Source organism: Mus caroli, chromosome 8, assembly GCF_900094665.2.
Source record: "Mus caroli chromosome 8, CAROLI_EIJ_v1.1, whole genome shotgun sequence".
NCBI classification, from domain to species: Eukaryota; Metazoa; Chordata; class Mammalia; order Rodentia; family Muridae; genus Mus; species Mus caroli.
In genome coordinates this window covers 53,616,896-53,635,776 of record NC_034577.1, presented here as the reverse complement: position 1 = coordinate 53,635,776, position 18,881 = coordinate 53,616,896, and the positions used below count along the sequence as shown (strand labels likewise).

The 18,881-nt window shown below is 38.8% G+C and overlaps 1 protein-coding gene across 10 annotated transcripts in view; it reads right to left on the bottom strand.

Moving 5' to 3' along the window:
• Nek1 (NIMA related kinase 1) overlaps positions 1 to 18,881 on the bottom strand; it is a 134,614-nt gene that overhangs the window by 47,070 nt on the left and 68,663 nt on the right. For 6 of the 10 annotated variants that reach the window (XM_029480465.1, XM_021169624.2, XM_029480467.1 and 3 more), the window contains 4 exons: positions 5,361 to 5,444; positions 4,832 to 4,915; positions 4,357 to 4,434; positions 3,573 to 3,668 (listed from right to left, as the gene is read on the bottom strand). In XM_029480465.1, the coding sequence (XP_029336325.1) occupies positions 3,573 to 3,668; positions 4,357 to 4,434; positions 4,832 to 4,915; positions 5,361 to 5,444 (342 nt within the window). The remainder of the gene's footprint in view (positions 1 to 3,572; positions 3,669 to 4,356; positions 4,435 to 4,831; positions 4,916 to 5,360; positions 5,445 to 18,881) is intronic. The other 4 variants (XM_029480470.1, XM_029480473.1, XM_029480468.1 and 1 more) reach the window with 1 other exon arrangement.

The following is an 18,881-nucleotide window of genomic DNA, read 5'->3' as shown; positions in this document are numbered from 1 at the left end:
CACTTTGTAGACCAGGCTGGCCTCGAACTCAGAAATCCGCCTGCCTCTGCCTCCTGAGTGCTGGGATTAAAGGCATGCGCCACCACGCCCGGCAGTTGAAAGACTTAATGACCACTTTTATTTCCTTAGGGGTTACAGCGCTGACTAAATTGTTTAGTTGATCTTAATTTAACTTTGGTAAGTGGTATCTGTCTAGAAAACCATCCATTTCATTAAGATTTTAATTTTTCACTTTTGTGGAGCACTTGCTTTTGAAGGAAGATCTTAAGATTCTTGAATTTCCTTACTTGTTGCTATGTCTCTCTTTTCATTTCTGATTTTGTTAATTTGTCTGTCTTTTGGTCCCAAACAATTGGAGTGGGGGCTAGCCCAAAAGCTGTTGCCTCTACATGGGATACATTCTAGTTGGGCTGCCTTGTCTGGCCTCAGTGGGAGAGAATATGCCTACCCCTGAAGAGACTTGATGTGGCAGGGTGAGGGATACCCAGGGGGACTCTGTACCCTCTCAGAGGAGAAGGGGAAGGCGAGATGGGGGAAAAGACTGGGAGTGGGGACCAGCAGAGCGGGCAGTGATCAAGTTGTAAAGTGAATGAATAAATAAAAAAGGAATAGAAAAAATTCACATTCTTTTAAAATAATGTGACACAAGATATAGAAGTACCTTAACTATCAAAGCAGAAGATATTACACTGACCCCTTAATTCAGAAAGCTATCAAATACGAAAGTAACAAAAACCAGAAAACAACAAAGTCAACATACACAATGAACAACACTAAATGGGCTCAGTAGTATGAGACAGACAGACAGACAGACAGGGAGAAATAATGATAATGAAAGAAGAAGAGGTTATGAGTGTGATAGGGCATGTGTACCAGGGGAAACAGGTAAAGTTGGAAGATGGAGACTGTAGTGTGAAAATCATGTAAATACAGTACTCATACATGAAATTCTCAAAATAAAATAGGTATTTAAAAACCCACAAAGGTTTATAGAAGATAAAACCCATGAAATCTTAAAACCAAGCATGCCAATTTTAAAAATAAAATTGATTACATGGCTAAATGTAGAATATTTATACTTCCTTCTAAGCATAGTTTATAAAACACATCTAGTTTTAAATATAAAAATTTTCAACAAGACTAAAGCATTAACTTGAAAAGTCTTCTAAGTCAGATTTGTATATATGAGTGTGAGTATGTGTGTCTAAGTACATGCTGCCCAGGCTGGCTTCCAACTCATGACACATGGCCCAGCATAAGACTCCTGTTTCAGCCTCCTAAATGCTGGGCACACAGGCATGCAGCACCATATTATAGACAAGAAACTTTCCTTTCCTTTCCTTTCCTTTCCTTTCCTTTCCTTTCCTTTCCTTTCCTTTCCTTTCTTTCCTTTCCTCCCTTGCTCCCTCCTCCTCCTCTTATTCTCAGTACTAGGAATTGGATCCAAAATGTGGTGCATGTGGTGGTTTACTATGCTTGGCCCAGGGAGTGAGTGGTACTATTAGGAGGTTATTAGGAGGTGTGGCCTTGTTGGAGGAAGCATGACCCTGTAAGGGTGGACTTTGAGACCTCTTAGATGCCTAGAAGTCAGTCTCCTTGTACTTCCCTTCAGAACAAGATGTAGAGTTCTCAGCTCCTCCAGTGCCTTGCCTGCCTGAACAGTGCCATGCTTCCTGCCTTGGTGATAATGGACTGAACCTCTGAACCTGTAAGCCAGCCCCAATTAAATGCTGTCCTTATAAGAGCTGCCTTGGCCATGGTGTCTTCCCAGCAATGGAGATCCTAAGTAAGCCAGCAGACAGGCCCTGGACTGCGGAGCTCTGTGCCTGGTTCTTACAAGACAGGTTTCATAGTAATCCTATGGAAGCAGCTTCACATTGTCACATCTCTCCAAAGGTTTTCAGTTATCACTGTAAGATATTCTAGTTCAGATTTCAGTGTGACTAAGTGCTGAAACTTAATCAGCAGTGCCACCAAGTGACAAAAGTAAAAAAGGTAACCAAAAATGGGGCCATCTTTAATGTAAGAAGCTTTATCAAATCTTAAGTCACAGAACAGTATCAATTCATCTGTATATGTGGATTAATAAAGAGGGGTAAGTATGTCAGGACCATATCAAAAGGGCCTGACTTCATATTCTAAACATAGAATAATTTCATACACAGTTCAATAGCACCCAAGGATCTTTCTTTAAACAGCTACTTCAGACTACTAGCTGGCAGTCATCCCAATCCAGATACACTTTCCCTCCCTGTATCAGGCTATATTCAATAAACAAATGTTTCCTGGACAATTCTCTAGATACAGCTTTGAAATAAGCTGAATCACAAAATTCCCAACAACTGTATCCACTTGTTTCTTATCATCACCATGACAAAGGTAATCCTCTTTTGGGTTTTCTGATTTATATGAACTTGAGCTGTAGAGCCTACATGGCTAGAGAAAACAACAACATTTGATAAATGTGCTAAGCCAATCACAGAATGAACTGAGACACAAACATTCACTCTAGGCTACCTTAAGGTAAAATAAGTAACAAAGCAAGAAAGTAGAGGCCTGCTGCCAAAGTGGGTCTGTGTGTGCATACTGATGGAAGCAAATAAGGAGTAGCTGACCCTGTGAGTAAGACTTCGAGGAACCAAACACTGAAATCCATGTCAACAAGGATCAAATAATTTGATGTCCCATTGAGATTTTTTGCCTGAACTCAGCATTTTTAAAAATAAGACTGACAGAGGGGTCAAGGACACTACGAGAAAACCCACAGAAACAACTAACGTGGGCCCGCAGGGGCTCACAGAAGAGACAGAGCTGTCAACCAGGGAGTATGCATGGGACTGACCTAGGCCCTCTGCACACATGTTACAGTTGTGCAGCTTGATCTTCATGTGGCACTCCTAACAGTGGGAGCAGGGGCTGTCTCTGACTCTGTTGCCTGCTTTTGGGAGCCTTTCCTCCTACTGGGCTGCCTAGTCTAACCTCAATAGAAGAAGGTCTTCTTAGTCTTATAGCAACTTGATATGTCAGGGCTACTTGAGATCCATGGGAAAGCTCTCCTTTTCTGAAGAGAAACAGAGAAGTGGATGGGGGAGGGGGATGGATGAGGGGCAAGGACTGGGAGGAGGGGAGGACCAGGAAACTGTGGTCGGATGAAAAGTAACTAAATTAGTTAACAAAAAATTAAGGCTCAACTGGACTACATGTATGCTCACCCTGTTTGATAGATACATCGTTATTTACCTACCTTCATGGACTATGAAGGATGTTAGAATGGACTATGTAAGGTTAATTTAAAAATACGCAAGAACAGTGGTCCTCATACTTGTGATTGCGATAGCGTAGCTGAACATGACGGTAAGAAGCTATGAGAAAGATTTAAAAAAACACACTTATGACACACACACACACACAAGTACAGAGTTTTACACTGACTTGCCCTGATACGGTTTATGCAAGGCCCTGGATTTGATTCTCAGTGCTACAAAATTTACAAACTGCAAACCTGACTGTTTCCTCAGTAAGAGTCCAAGAACATGAATTCAACAAGGCTTAATTAAGTACAAGAATCTTACATGTTCTTCCCATACTTTCTTTTCTCTTTCATAAGCTTCCTTTCTTTTTCGCTCCAGCTGTTCTTTTAGTACAGCAGCACGTGCATTTGTTTGGGCCTGAAAATGAAAATCATCAACACAATTAGTTAGCAGAAAGCTAACCTATGGTCATCATCCTACAACCTGGGTCTAAAATGACAGTCACTCTGTAGCCAGCATGCAAGTGTGTGTGTGTGGTTCCAGAATAAAAATATATGCTATGTATCCTTCTCACCTCGGATAATATGAGAACAATTGATATTTGGTAAGTGAAAATACGTCCAATGAGATAGAATGGAAATTAAAATGTAAATGTTTATGCATAGCTCCAATCATCTTTCGAAAAACAGATACCTGTATACTGTATATTTCATTTTTATGGCTACTCTTTTGAGACAGTGTCTTGATTATAACACACACACACACACACACACACACACACACACACACACACACACACCAGCCTGGCCTTGAATTCAGGGCAATCCTCTTGCCTCAGCCTACTAAATGCTGGGATTACATGAGTATCCACTTTAACAGAATTAGATGTGTCACAATTTTATATATTCACATCATAATTTCACCTAATTACTCTTCATAAATGTTGTATAAAGAAGAAAAATGCTATTTTCTAGTAATCGTAAGGTGACTTATAAAGGGAAAATTAAAAGTCAAAGAGAAGAAAATGATTCAAATATATAAAACTCATAGGAACAAACTTTCCTCCCTCGGCTTTCATTTTCTTAAGAAGTTACATTGTTTATACCTTAAGTGACTCCATCTTTTTGAGCCTCATGTCAGTCTCTTCAGTTGCTTCTTGTCCTTTGGTACCATCAGCTTCTTTCTAGAACAATTGTCAACAAGCACAGCACTTAGTCAACAGCAGCCAGGTTCAGTGTCACCTCTGACTGAGCTTACTCCACGTGAGATGAAACCACTCAGCACTGCCATCTTTCTCTGAGAGCTGCACCTGAGCCCTCCACAGCACAAGACAAAGGAGACCACTGTCGAGTGCTCCCTGCCCCTTTCCCACACAGCAGGTCTACTCTCTGCACAGCTCTATGGAACAAGTAATCTTAGCAATTTGAAATCATGCACTTAAGATTTACCTCATCCCTACACACGCTCTTCTGGTCTTTGACCTTAATTTTAACAGATTTAACATTTATTATCATGGACGTAGCATGTTTAAACTTAATCTATTATTCAATTTATTTTTTGAAAAATTGATTTTTACCTACATTCTCACCACGAAGTTTGGCTTTAATCTGTTGGCGCTCATTAAAATTTTGTAGTCTTATTTGCCTTAGTCTTGCCAAATAAACCTAAAATAGGAACAATAAAAACAAATAAACATTAACTTAAAAGGAAAACTATGAACATTTTCACAGCTAAAAAAAAAATCAAAACTTAATTTATGGAAAAGTGTTAATCTTAACACATTAAACAAAAGTTCTGAAAATTGGTTAATGAAAATGAAAATATTAGCTTTCAAGTATTTAAAGGAATTTATTTCTGCAAAGAAAGAAATATGTTATAATTACAAATTTTTAAATTATATCAAAAGAAAAGAAATTGAAACTCAGAAGACTGAGTAACAGTTATGGGGCAAAATTATGACACAGCATGTCAGTCAAAATATAGTAACAGGTCCCTATAGACTTACAAAGTCTTAAAATAATTGTTAAGCATTTAAACCATGCAAGAAAAGAAGGCGATAAACTTAAAAATGGCTGCGTGGCGGAGGTGCTGAGCATGCGGAAAGCATACCTCTTCCTCATTGTTCCTTGGCTTCCCTCCTCTTGAAGAGCTGGGCCTGCCTCCATACAGAGATGCCAGGTTTTGCAGGAGTCCCTGTTTGTCATTTAATGTGCTAAGTTTAAAGAATGAGTGGGGCTACATTGCCCTGCTATCTAGGCATATCCACATGCCACTTACTTCTTTTAGATATATGCTGGCCATTTCTAGATACCACACTAAGGAAGTTCTGGCACTTCCTATGGCCATGTTGGCATGTAAATTCAGTGAAGTCATTCAACTCCAAGTATAATTACTTAAGTACAGAGACTGCAAATGTTTTTAGTCATTAAAGAGGTCTTTAAGAGTGTTTTCCTTGTTAAAATCCAAAGTTTATGTTTATATATGTGTATATATTATATATATATATATATATATATGCTTTTAAAAAAAGATCCAATCCCACCACTATTGAACAATGGGGAAACAGAACTTGAAGAGACCACCTCCAATAGATAGACATGGCCCCCACTTGAGGGATAGGGCCACCTACCCATCTCAAAAATTTTAACCCAGAACTGTTGCTGTCTAAAGGAAATGCAGGGATAAAATCTAGAGCAGACACTGAAGGAAAGGCCATCCATCCAGAGACCACCCCATCTTGGGATCCATCCCAGGTGCAGACACCAAGCCTGACACTATTGCAGATGCTGAGATGTGCTTGCAGACAGGAGCTGGTATGGCTGTCCTCTGAGAGGATCTGCTAGCTCCTACCTGGCAGACAGATGCAGATACTTATATCCAACCATTGGACTGAGCCTGGGGACCCCAATGGAAGAGTTAGGGAAAGAAGTAGCTGAAGGGGATTGCAACCCTAAAGGAAGAACAACAATATCAACTAATCAGAGCCCTCAGAGCTCCCAGGGACTAAGCAACTAACCAAAGAGGACGCACGATGGTACATATCCCCTGCTACATATTTAACAGAGGACTGCCGTGTCTGGCTTCAGTAGGAGGGGATGCGCTTGGTCTTGTTGAGGCTTGATGCCCCAGAGAAAGGGGATGCTAGAGGGGTGAAGTGGGAATGGGTGGATGTTTGGGGGAGCACCCTCTTAGAGGCAAAGAGGAGGGAGATGGGGTGGGGGACTCATGGATCAGAGACCTGGAAGAGGGACATTTGAAATGTAGACAAATAAAATAATTAGTAAAAAAAATCCAATCTACCTCTAGATGTCTATGTGTATACTACATTCCATACACACAATCAANCTCTGGCTCCCAAAAATATGCTGTACATTAGCTCTTAGACCTAAATCAAACTCTGCTCTTGGGTATGCCCTGTAGTGCAAATGACAAACTTAGGTACAAACTGCCTCATTTTCAAATACATTCTTGTTATTGAATTCATTGTTAACATGGAATTGTCTTACTGGAAATTATCGACATGCTTCAGCAAAACTCTCAGATGACCCAATTTTCTACTCTCTACAACCATGTTTAAAGTTTCTTCCAACATAAAGCGTTTGTGGTTAACTTTTCCATCTATTATTGTCTGTGTGTGGTAAATGTAGTGATTATCTCCATTTCCTGGTGTCAATCAGTTTTCTTAACCCTCTATAAATCTGCTTTCTAATTCAAGTATAATTAAATTTTTCCCCCTAAGGTCACTAGTAGTATCAGAAATGATTCAAATGGAGTCTTTTGATCATGAAAATTTTTTTTCTCTAAAAATTACTTTTGATTGAATCTACTTCACATATATAATGTATATATATGTATGTATATATATTTCTCATAAATACAGGAGGTTTACTATGGGGAAACTTTAAAAATAAAAAAAAACATTAAACATTATAAAGCTAGCATTTGAGAACCTTAACTTTAAAGAAATTATCTCCCACATATCCTTTTATACATATATATGAATGCATACAGCATGTTTTCATAGAAATGAACTTTTCTACAATTGTTTTTTTGTCACTTACAATTATATTTCCAGTCCCTCCTCAAATTCACTAAATGATGCAGTTTGTGCCTGAGCACATCATTTGCACTACAGGGCATACCCAGGAGCAGAGCACATAAGGAGTGATGTGTGGGTAGGTGATGGAGCCCTGTGCTAAAGCACCTGTTTACTACACACATACACAGGACTAAATGACAGATCCACGTGAGACTAGAGGGAGTATAAGTTAGGAAACTACTTTGAAGACTTAAGAGTCAAAAGAAGAAATGCCTAAGGTAAGACAGGAAGTAAAGGGCTCAATGATAGTTAATGAGGAAAGAGAGCTAGTAACACTGGCATTTGGTTCATATGCATATGGTAGTACAAAGAAAGGCAAAGGCAAATTCTAGGGTTTTGACTGTGGTCATTGGTCATAATCAACATCTGGACTAAGAATAAGATCATACTGCAAAAAGAATAGTAAAGTCAAGTTCAGAAAATGGTTGAGGTAGTTTTGTTGCACTTAAGAAGTTACTCAAATGTCAGTTTAATAAATTCTAAATTTGCAGTTTAAGAGAAAAATGCTATATGACTGAGGGATATTTGTTGTTGTTGCTTTTGAAGACAGGGTCTTTCTATATTGCCAAGGCTGACTTTGAGAATTTCTAGGTTTAAATGATCCTTCTACCTTGTGGTGGTTTGACTATGCTTGGCCTAGGGAGTGACACTATGAGGAGGTGTGGCTTTGTTGGAGGAGGTGTGGCCTTGTTGGAAGAAGTGTGTCACTGTGGGGGTGGGCTTTGACACCTTCTTCCTGGCTTTCTGGAAGTCAGTCTAGAAGCCTTCAGAATAAGATGTAGAACTCTTGGCTCTTCCAGTGCCATGCCTAACCAGACACTACTATGCTTTCCACTATATGATAATGGACTGAACCTCTGGACCTGTAAGCAATTAAATGTTGACCTTTATAAGAGTTGCCTTGGTTATGGGGTCTCTCCACAGCAATGAAACTCTTAACTAAGACATGTCTCAGTTTCTGTAGTAGTACCATATGAAGTTGGGGTTCCCTCTAACCTACCATATATCATTGTTTATGTGGGCCAATTTTTACAAGATACACAGTTATCCATAGAGTTACAGGAAAGTAAGACAGTTAAAAATACAGCCCAATACAAAATTTTGAGACTATGGGATTTCCCTGTAATTTGTTTTGTAAGGTAGATTGCACACTTTCAAGTGTTAGAAATTGTAGATGATAATGGGCCCAGATAAGTTAAATGGTTAGACACTCCCTTTCACAGTATTTTCTAGCCCACATGGCTAACACTTAACTGAGAATCCCATGTACAAGAACCTGAAGTGTTCTTGCAGTGCTCATTACATCCTATCATACAACGTTCCTGAAACCTTGGTTCTGAATACACACGTGTACTCTGCACTGTCATGTTGTCACTTCCCCTAACACCAATAATGCCTGAAACCTGCAAACTCAGGACTATAAAAATGCAGTGTTATTATTGGATACACTTATCTGCTCTTATAGAAACTTAGTGTTTAATTATAGAGAACAAAGACAAGAGAAGTCCTGCCTCAACAACATACATAGCAGGTAAAAACCAACTACTCCAAGTTGTCCTCTGATCTCCGTGTACAAGCTTACATTCACACATACACAAATAAATAAAACAAAAGGTGAGAGTGTAAATATATTTACATTTTCAAATGATTTAAACCTATCATGGTATCAGTATTAATGGAAAATATTTATTAGGTACAACTTTAAATCTCTGATGTTGATATTTCCTGAAGAATCCAGGTTATAATAAGTAGTATCACTTACTGTACTCTAGTATACACACATTCAACTCAGCAGTTCTGAGAAGTGAAAACTGTCACACCATTAAAGCATATGAATGAACGACGCTACGAATGTGCATTAGTGACTACTGTACAAGTAGTCTCCTGGGAGCCCTCCATCCCTAACTCCATCTCTGTACAGTCACATCCAGGTCTCTACTGTTATCTGTCAGAAGTTCAATGTTCTAAACACCTGACAATATAATGTGACTATTTCAGATCCACGATAGGACTGGAGATACAGCATGATGGTAGAGTGCTCATCCTGTATGTTCAAAATCCTGGATTTAATCTCAAACCCTGCCCTCAAACAAAACCAACCAACCATCCAACCAAAATCCAACCTCTACCCTCAAAAACAAAACACTGACACATGAAACTGAAGATCTTGACAAAGATTAAAGTTTTTAAAAATGAAATAATGGTAATAATATTGGAAAACCACCTGAATTTAATGCAAAACCATCTATGAATAAAACAAATAATGTATTATATGTCGATACTTCAGAATTGCAGATATCAAAATAATAAAGTGGCTTGAGCCTAAAAGCCCACCCACATCCAGAGAAAACCTAATTATATTGCTGAAAACTAAGAACTAAAAGTAAAACTAAAAGCATCCAGAGAAATATTAACTACAGAAGAAAATCTTCAAAAGGAGATTAAGTATCATTAAAAACTACAAAGAATAAAAAGTAGTTGAATCACAATTTCTCAAATAAGCAAACTCTCAGCCCAATATAGATACTGGATTTACAAATGAGACCATTCAATAAAGACAAACTTAAGATATCTTAGTACAAAGTAAGATGGAGAGAATTTACCACACCTGTGATTCAAGCTACCTGGGAAGCCAGGAGAGAAGGGTCCTGCTCAGAACTAGGTTCCCTGTCTACAGAACATGGGACTGTTTCATTAAAATACTACCAATTAATAAAACATTGCTAAAGGAATTGGTTCTCTCTGGCTCTGTGTTTGAGTCTGACAGACTTTTAGTCTACTTAATTTTGCTAAGTGATGTTTTTTATTTACAAGTTCTTTATAATGAATTTTTAAAAAAATTTCTTCAAGGTTGAGAGTATATAAGTAAATAAACAGGAATTTTAGACAGAAAAGATATAAGAAGCTTAGAAAATTGGATGGAAGGGAACAATAATTTTGGAAAATGTTCCTTTTCTCTTAGTTCTTAAACTAAGAGAAAATTCTTACCACCTAGAATTCTTTACCACCTTAAACTGTGGTAAAGGTGCAATTGTATATACTTTATTTTTTAATTTTTTAAATTTTATTTTAAAATTTTATAAAGTACTGGGGTTTTTATTGTTTGTTTGGTTTGGTTTGGTTTGGTTTTTGGTTTGTTTTTGTTTGTTTGTTTTGTTTTTTTAAGACAGGGTTTCTCTGTGTAGCCCTGGCTGTCCTGGAACTCATTCTGTAGACCAGGCTGGCCTTGAACTCAGAAATCCACCTGCCTCTGCCTCCCAAGTGCTGGGGTTAAATTAAAGGCATGCGCCACCACTGCCTGGCTAATTTTAAATTTTAAATGTGTGCGTGTATATTTGTAGGTCAGAGAACAACTTAGTGTACTCCATTCTCTCATTTCTACCCTTACCTAGTTCAGGAATTTAACTCAGGTTGTCAAGCTTGAAGAGCAAGCATCTTTGAAGACTCATCTCACCAGATTGAGACTATTTATATTTCAGCTTTAAGCTCCCAGGAAAATAGACCTTCATGGAGATTTCCAGTCATATTCTGCCACCAAATATGTGCAGAGCCTTCTGCATTACCAACATTCTGTACCAGGCTGTACATTTGTTAGAATCAAGAAGCCCACATTGACACGTTATAACCATCCAAAGCGTATGGTTAATGTTAAGGTTCACTCTTGTGTTGTCCATTTGGTAGGTCTACATACATATATAATGGCATGTGGCTACCATGTCTTGTCACACAGAGCATTTTCCCTACCTTCAGAGGAGCTACTTGCTTGTAAGTACTGGCTTTAGTGAGGATTTCATATAAGAACATATTACTCAGCTTTCCACACAAGAGTTTCTTTTTAGGTTGACTTATGGTATAATTTATATCATAATAAAATTCACCAGTGCTAAGTATGCCCTATTGAGTAATTGACATATGCATATAATCATGTGTACACTGCTTTATCGTGTTACCAAACATTTCTACCATTTCCCCAGTTTTCTTTTGCCCCTCCAAAGTTGATCACTCCCCCCCCCCCAGTGATCTGCTCCCATTCCTTACAGTTCTGGCACTTTTTGTAGACATTGAAAATTATGAATCATATAGTATGTAGTTTTATATGACTCACTATTTAGATCAAACTGGCCACTAACTCACAGAGATCTGCCTGCCTTTGCCTCCCAAGTGCTGGCATTCAGGGTATATCCCACCACATCTAACCATATTAGTTCTTTTTATTCCTGAGTTACATTCTTTGTGTGGCTATACCACAATTTGAATATCCATTCCTCTGGAGAGAGCCCCTTGAGTTGTTTCTGGGGATATAATATGGTCATTCAGTTTACTAATTAGACACATGCCCATATAATTGACTGCCCATCTTCTTTGTGGAGCCTATTTTCTGTGTTGACATGTCTCCTTATGTGTACCTAAGTTGTTATCTGTGATTATACCTTCAAACAGCACTGGAGAGAATCAAAGCTGTGAAAATTATGCTTGAAACATTTACGATTTGCACTTTGAGCATTTTGTTATCTTTGATGGCATTCTGTCATAATTTGGGGTCCTTATCATAATAATTATGCACTATCCCTTCTTAACAGACCTTCTTTAATCATACTTTCCTAAAACCTCTAATTACATTTCTGTTTCTCTCATCATTAACTCTACAACGTAGCCAGACCCTTGAAACGTGAATGAAGTTCATTTGTTTTCAGTTCCTTATCTGTTATTTCAGCTGTAAACAGTTGTCACCGCATCAGCATATTGAAAGAAGTCACTGTACCCATCCTCTCAAACTTATGCTGCTTTGTTGTTTCTATTTGATTCCTTTTGTGGTGTGAGCCGAGGACTTCCCATGAGCTAAATAATAATCATTGAGCTATATCGCCAGCCCAAACAGAGCTTTGTGATCCTCATCTTACTTGATCTTTCTATGACATCTGAACATGAGCTATAAAATTTCTTTCTTATCTTCTGCAGTTTATGCTGTACTTCTCTGCTTACAGTCTCTTAGCATGTTCTTTTATGTAGTTATTTTTTCTCAGTCTTTACATGCTAATCTTCTTTGGGACTAAATCCTTAGTTGTTTCTTACTATATGTATTATAGAATAATCTCCCTGGGAATTCTACCCACAGCTGTGTGTCATGTATGTGTAAGTCAGCCTATTCCCTAGCATTCTGACCCTGGCCTTGCTCCATTCTGCACATTCATTTCTCCAGACTGCTTTGGCATTTCATTTCTCTTGTGCTTTCTTATAAGTGTCATATACTTTATTTTCACTCATGCATGTCTGTGGGCTTATGTCCTGATACATGTCAGTGCCTATGGAGTCCAGTGAGGGCACTGGATCCACAAGTGCTAGAGCTACCAGTGACTGTGAGGCCCCTGACTCTGAGAACCAATGTGTAGTCTTCATCAAGAGCAACAAGCACCCTTAACTGCTGAGCCGTCTCCCCAGCCCCAGCACTTTGATAATTGACATTTGCTTTGTAAATTACCAGGAAATAAGAATGACTTTATTTTTTCTTTTCCAGTTTTATGAATTTTAATACATATATATGCATGTGGGCAAGTTACAGAAAAACTCCCACCATGTCCCAAGTTTTTGGGTTTTGTGGTTGTTGTTGTATTGTTGTTGTTAATTTCCTTTTCTTAAAAGACCTTTGTGTGTGGGCTTAATTAGGGTTGTCTGTGTGTCTAAGGGTTTGCTGTTACTCACTGGAGTATGGAGAGCACATCAGTGTGTACAACTGAGCCAAGTCTGCTCTTCCCTCAGACTCCATCAGCAGCACAGTTCAGCATGGCTTAGTCTTTCCTGTTCCTTTTCTTTTTCAGATAATAATGTGCCACAATTTAGCAACTTTTAACAATTTACATTTATTGGCTCATAGTTTTTGAGAGTTAGACCATTTGGCTAGTCTCATTGTACTCCCTCACAAGGCAGTAAGGTCAGTAGTACTACATTCATATCTGAAAACTTAACTGGGAAAGGGTTTTACTCCCAGGCTCATTCATGTTGGCGAGAAAATTAATTTCTTTATGCTCAGTGAATGAATGAATTTCTTTATGCTCAGCTGCTTGCTACAGTCTTGGTTAAGGTTTTGTTGCTGTCAGAATTTCAACATGGCCATGGCATCTCTTATAATGGAAAACATTTCATTGGGGCTGGCTTACGGTTCAGAGGTTTAGTCCATTATTGCCATGTTGAGAAGCATGAAGCACACAGGCAGACTTGGTGCTGGAGAGGTATATGTGAGTTCTACATCTGAATCAGCAGGCAGCAGGAAGAAAGAGAGCCGCTGGGCTAGGCGTGGGCTTCTGAAACCCCAAAGCCCACCCACATTGACACACTTCTTCCACCAATGACACACCTACTCCAAAAAAAAAAAAAACCCCACACTTCCCAATAGTGCCCACTCCCTATGAGCCTATGGGGCCATTTTCATTTAAGCCAATATACTCCCTATCAACTGGAAATGCCTCTTAGTTTGGAGGGGCCATATATATTCTCAGAGGTCACTTGAAGTACTTTAGTATATGAGCCTTTCCCACATGCCTTCTGTTATCAAACAACTGCAGTCTATGAAGAGAGTCTGATACCAATGCAGTTTCATTTCTTTTTAATAAGTGCTTCTATAGTACTTCTAGTTCTATCCTTTTATTTTAAGGTACCTGAATGAGAGTGAGACATTTTGTAGTGAATATATACTTGGTTCATTTGTTTTTCTTTTTAAAAAATCTTGCCAAATGACCACTTTTAACGGCATTATTAACAGTATAATTTTGATATGTCTGGATCAGTTATGTTTTATCATTTTATAATTGCTTTATCTATTTTTGTTCTTCTGTTTTTACTCTTGTTACGTCTGAGTACTTTTTAATATTCTATTTTAATCAACCCTATCACTGTGATTGTATCTGTATGCATGTAGCTTTTCAGAAGTGATTACCTCAAGGGCTCCCAATGTATATAGACTATTATTTTTCACAATATGCTTATAAATTATGTTAATTCAGTAGTGTGATGGCTAACTTTACTTGTTAGCATGACACAGCTTAGTTACCTCTGAAGAGTCTCAATGAGATATTGTCCACATTGGGTTGGCCTGTGGGCATGTCTTTATGGGACTGTGGTAAGTTAATTGATGTGGGAAGACCCAGCCCACTGTGGACAACATTATCCCCAGGTAGGAAGTCTTGATCTCTATGAGCCTAGGAATTGAGCTAAGCAGCAAGCAAATGAGCATGAGTGTATTTCCGTCTCTTTCTGCTCTTGACTGTGGCTATGATGTGACTTGCTGCTTCAAGCTCTTGCCACTGTGACTTTTATGCAGTCATGAGCTATATAACCTGGAATTATAAGCTAGAATAAGGTTCCTTTTCATTGGGGTCTTTTATTATAGCAACCGATGAAATTAGAACAGATGGGAATGGAAAAATGTTGCCACTATGTGGTCCTTTACTCTGTCCTTGCAACCAGGACATGCTGTGTGTGTGTGTGTGTGTGTGTGTGTGTGTGTGTGTTGCTAGGTCATTGAACCCAGGAGTTTGCACGTGCTGGACAAACACTCTTTCACTGAGCCATACTTTCAGCCCGTGATTATTCCTTCCTATTGTACCCAATAAAGTCTAAAATTATGAGCACAAGAATTCTAAAAAGACATCCAAAAAAGGAAGGGGAAGCATTCAATCGATTTCTCTGGCTCTTTCTTCTAAAGCAGGCATGTCCTGCTTCTTTTGTTTTGGGCATCAAACTCCAGGTTCCTCAGTCTGTGAACTTGAACCTGTTAATTTTCCATGGGACTCTCGGGTCTCTGCAAGAGCATGGGGACTACACTAGCAATCTCCTATGTCTGGATGTTTTTGGTTCCTACTGTGTCACTGCTTCTCTAGCTTACAAGCTTCCATAGAGAAACGTTTCGGCTTTTGTAACTATATTACATCCTCTCTTTTATAGATGCATACGCTATAATGTTTCTATATACTTTGCTGGAGAATTCTGCCTAATACACTAGTATACATATTCTTATCTAACACCTGATTACAAAATATTATAAAGATAAAGTATACTCACCTGATCTTTGTATTCCTACTCTTCCCAAACTGCATAAAAATAGCCTTGTTCTACAAGTAATACATGATAGGTCTATCCAAACATAATGAAACCTACAAACGTTCACAGTCATATTTCTAAGGTGGTTTTATACATATACACCTAGGTACTAAGAAAATGAAGGAGTTTTGAATTAATAGATTTATCTTGGAAAAATGTAATACTCCTTAAAAAAAAAATCATTGCTCAGCTCACTGTCTGCTTCATGTTGACAAAATCTAATAAGCAGCTGTCACAAGCCTTTCTCACCAGGACATAGTATGTCATCTGAAACAGTAAGCCAAAGTGTTATCTCTCCTCCTTGAAAATTAATCTCATCAGGTATTTGGTTACAATGGACAGAAAAATATACAGAAAACTAGTGTCAGAGATGGGATGGTTGCATTGATAAACTTGGCCATGCTGTTTCTAGGCTTTCAGAATAGGTTATCAGAAGAACATGAATAAGTTGTAGCTGTGGGTTCAAGAAGCCCCAGAAGGCTGTCAACAGTGATAGTTGAAAAATTCAGGCAGGAGTATGGAACAGCAGAAGGCTGGGAGAAACTCAGAGAGGAAAGGCCAGGCTCCTGAAGTGTCAGGAGGTGAAGTGAATAAGGACTTCAGTAGGAAGTGGGCTAGAAGGCAATGATTCTATGTTTGCCAAAAAATCTGGCTGCGTTCTGCCTGTGTCCTTAAAATTTGATTAAAATGGATTAGAAAGGAATGGATTTTCGTTGGCAAAAGAGAATTCTAGACAATGTAACATACAGCGAGTCATGCACGAAGAATGAGACTGTAGCAGGAAAATGAGAAGGGAATAAAGATGCTGGAAGGGAAAACAAGTTAGAATTCACAAACATATAAACACAAGTTTTGAAGTAAAAACAAACTGACTAGCTGAGCTGCGAGCTAAGTCTATCAGTGAGCTGGAAAATCAAGAAGCCTGGAGAAGCACAGCAGAAATGAGGGGAGGACAGAACAGAAGGACAGAAGGAAGGCATTACATGCGCAGGCTACACTCTCAGGTGAGAGCAGTTTTCCTGGAAAGATAAGCATTTAGAGAAACAGTATTTAGGGTGATCGTCAGTTGAGAATATCCCGAGAACTGAAGGTAAACACCTCTACTGAGATCTCCACACACCAGTGAGAACCGGTATCCTGCCAATGAAAAAATAAAACAAGACTTGACAAGTGAAAGATAATCAGATTACATCTCAGAGCCTCAGGGATAAAATAGCAGTCCTAAGAATTATCAGAAAAGGGGCTGGTGAGATGGCTCAGTGGGTAAGAGCACCCGATTGCTCTTCCGAAGGTCCAGAGTTCAAATCCCAGCAACCACATGGTGGCTCACAACCATCCGCAACGAGATCTGGTGCCCTCTTCTGGAATGTCTGAAGACAGCTACAGTGTACTTATATATAATAATAAATAAATAAATCTTAAAAAAAAAAAAATTATCAGAAAAGAGAAACAGCTGCTTAAAGGGGAGTGTGATCCAAAAAAAAAGTCTCATTATCAACAGTGAGAGAAGATGATAGTGCAGAATCCTCACAGAACAATGGAAAAAAAAACAAGTGAACATGTAAGTTAAACAAATCCTTCAATTGTCTACTTCTTCACACAGCAGAACCTTTATTAAAGAAGTTTTCTTGGTTTTTTGAAAGAGAGAGAGGAAGAGAGGGAGGGAGGGAGGGAGAGAAACATCTAAAACTGGATGGATAGGGAGGTGAAGAAGGTGGTGAGGAGAAAACCATCATCAAAATATACTTTATAGCTGGATAATAGTGGAGCCTTTAATCCCAGCACTCGGCAGGCCAAGTTCTGTGAGTTCGAGGCCAGCCTAATCTACATAGCAAGTTCTAGGACAGCCAGAGCTACACAGAGAAAACCCTGTTTTGAAGAAATAAATAAAATTGTATGAAAATTTTAATTAAAACTCAGTTAATTAAAAACAACAATAGGGGGCTGGAGAGATGGCTCAGCTGTTAAGAGCGCCGACTGCCCTTCCAAAGGTCGTGAGTTCAAATCCCAGCAACCACATGATGACTCACAACCATCTGTAATGAGATCTGATGCCCTCTTCTGAGATGTCTAAAGACAGCTACAGTGTACTTACATATAATAAGTAAGTAAGTAAGTAAATAAATAAATAAATAAATAAATCTTACAACAACAACAGGTCACAGGTTCAGGGAACATCATAGAAGAGGCAGTGGAAAGAATGAGTCAGAACGGGAAAAGCGCAGTGACATCTGTCTTCTAGAACAGCAGTTCCCAATATGTGGGTTGGGACCCCCTTTCACTGGGGTCACTTAAGACCATTGGAAAACACAGATATTACATTCTGACTCATAACAGCAGAATTACAGTTATGAAGTAGCAACAGAAATACTTTTATGAGGAACTGTATTAAAGGGTTGCAGAAATAGGGAGGTGGTTAGCCTCTGCTGTGGATTGATGGGGCTGTAGAATCCATGAACTCATAGCAGCTGTGGTTACCCACACAATACCTTTGTAAAATCATATAGGCACAAATGATCTCTCCAGGCCCTACTCTACCCCTTGGTGAGGAACTATTGGCAGGTGAAGGGAAACTCATTATTGAAGCTAGGTTTCCCATGCTCCACTAGAGGGCCCCACATGGGCACATAGGGGCAATGCTAGCTGGATTTAGTGAGTCATTAAAAAACAAAGTTGGTTCTTTTATTGTTGAGAATAGTTTTTGCTATCCTAGGTTTTTTTATTATTCCAGATGAATTTGCAAATTGTCCTTTCTATCTCAGTGAATAATTGAGTTGGAATTATGATGGGGATTTCATTGAATCTGTAGATTGCTACTGTCAGTAAGACAAAATAGGCCACCAACAGATTGGGAAAGGATTTTTACCAATCCTAAATCTGATAGGGGACTAATATCCAATATATATAAAGAGCTCAAGAAGCTGGACTACAGAAATTCAAATAACCCCATTAAAAAACTGGGCTTCAGAGCTAAACAAAGAATTCTCAACTGAGGAACACAGAATGGCTTACAAGCACCTGAAGAAATGTTCAGCATCCTTAATCATCAGGGAAATGCAAATCAAAACAACCCTGAAATTCCACCTCATACCAATCAGAATGGCTCAGGTCAAAAATTCAGGTGATAGCAGATGCTGACGAAGATATAAGAGAAAGAGGAGCACTCTTCCACAGCTGGTGGGATTGCAAGCTTGTACAACCACTCTGGAAGTCAGTCTGGAGGTTCCTCAGAAAATTGGACATAGTACTACCGGTAGATCCAGCAGTACCTCTCCTGGGCATATACCCAGAAGAAGTTCCAACTGGCAATAAGAACACATGCTCCACTATGTTCATAGCAGCCTTATTTATAATAGCCAGAAGCTCGAAAGAATTCAGATGTCCCTCAACAGAAAAATGGATACAGAAAATGTGGTATATTTACACAATTGAGTACT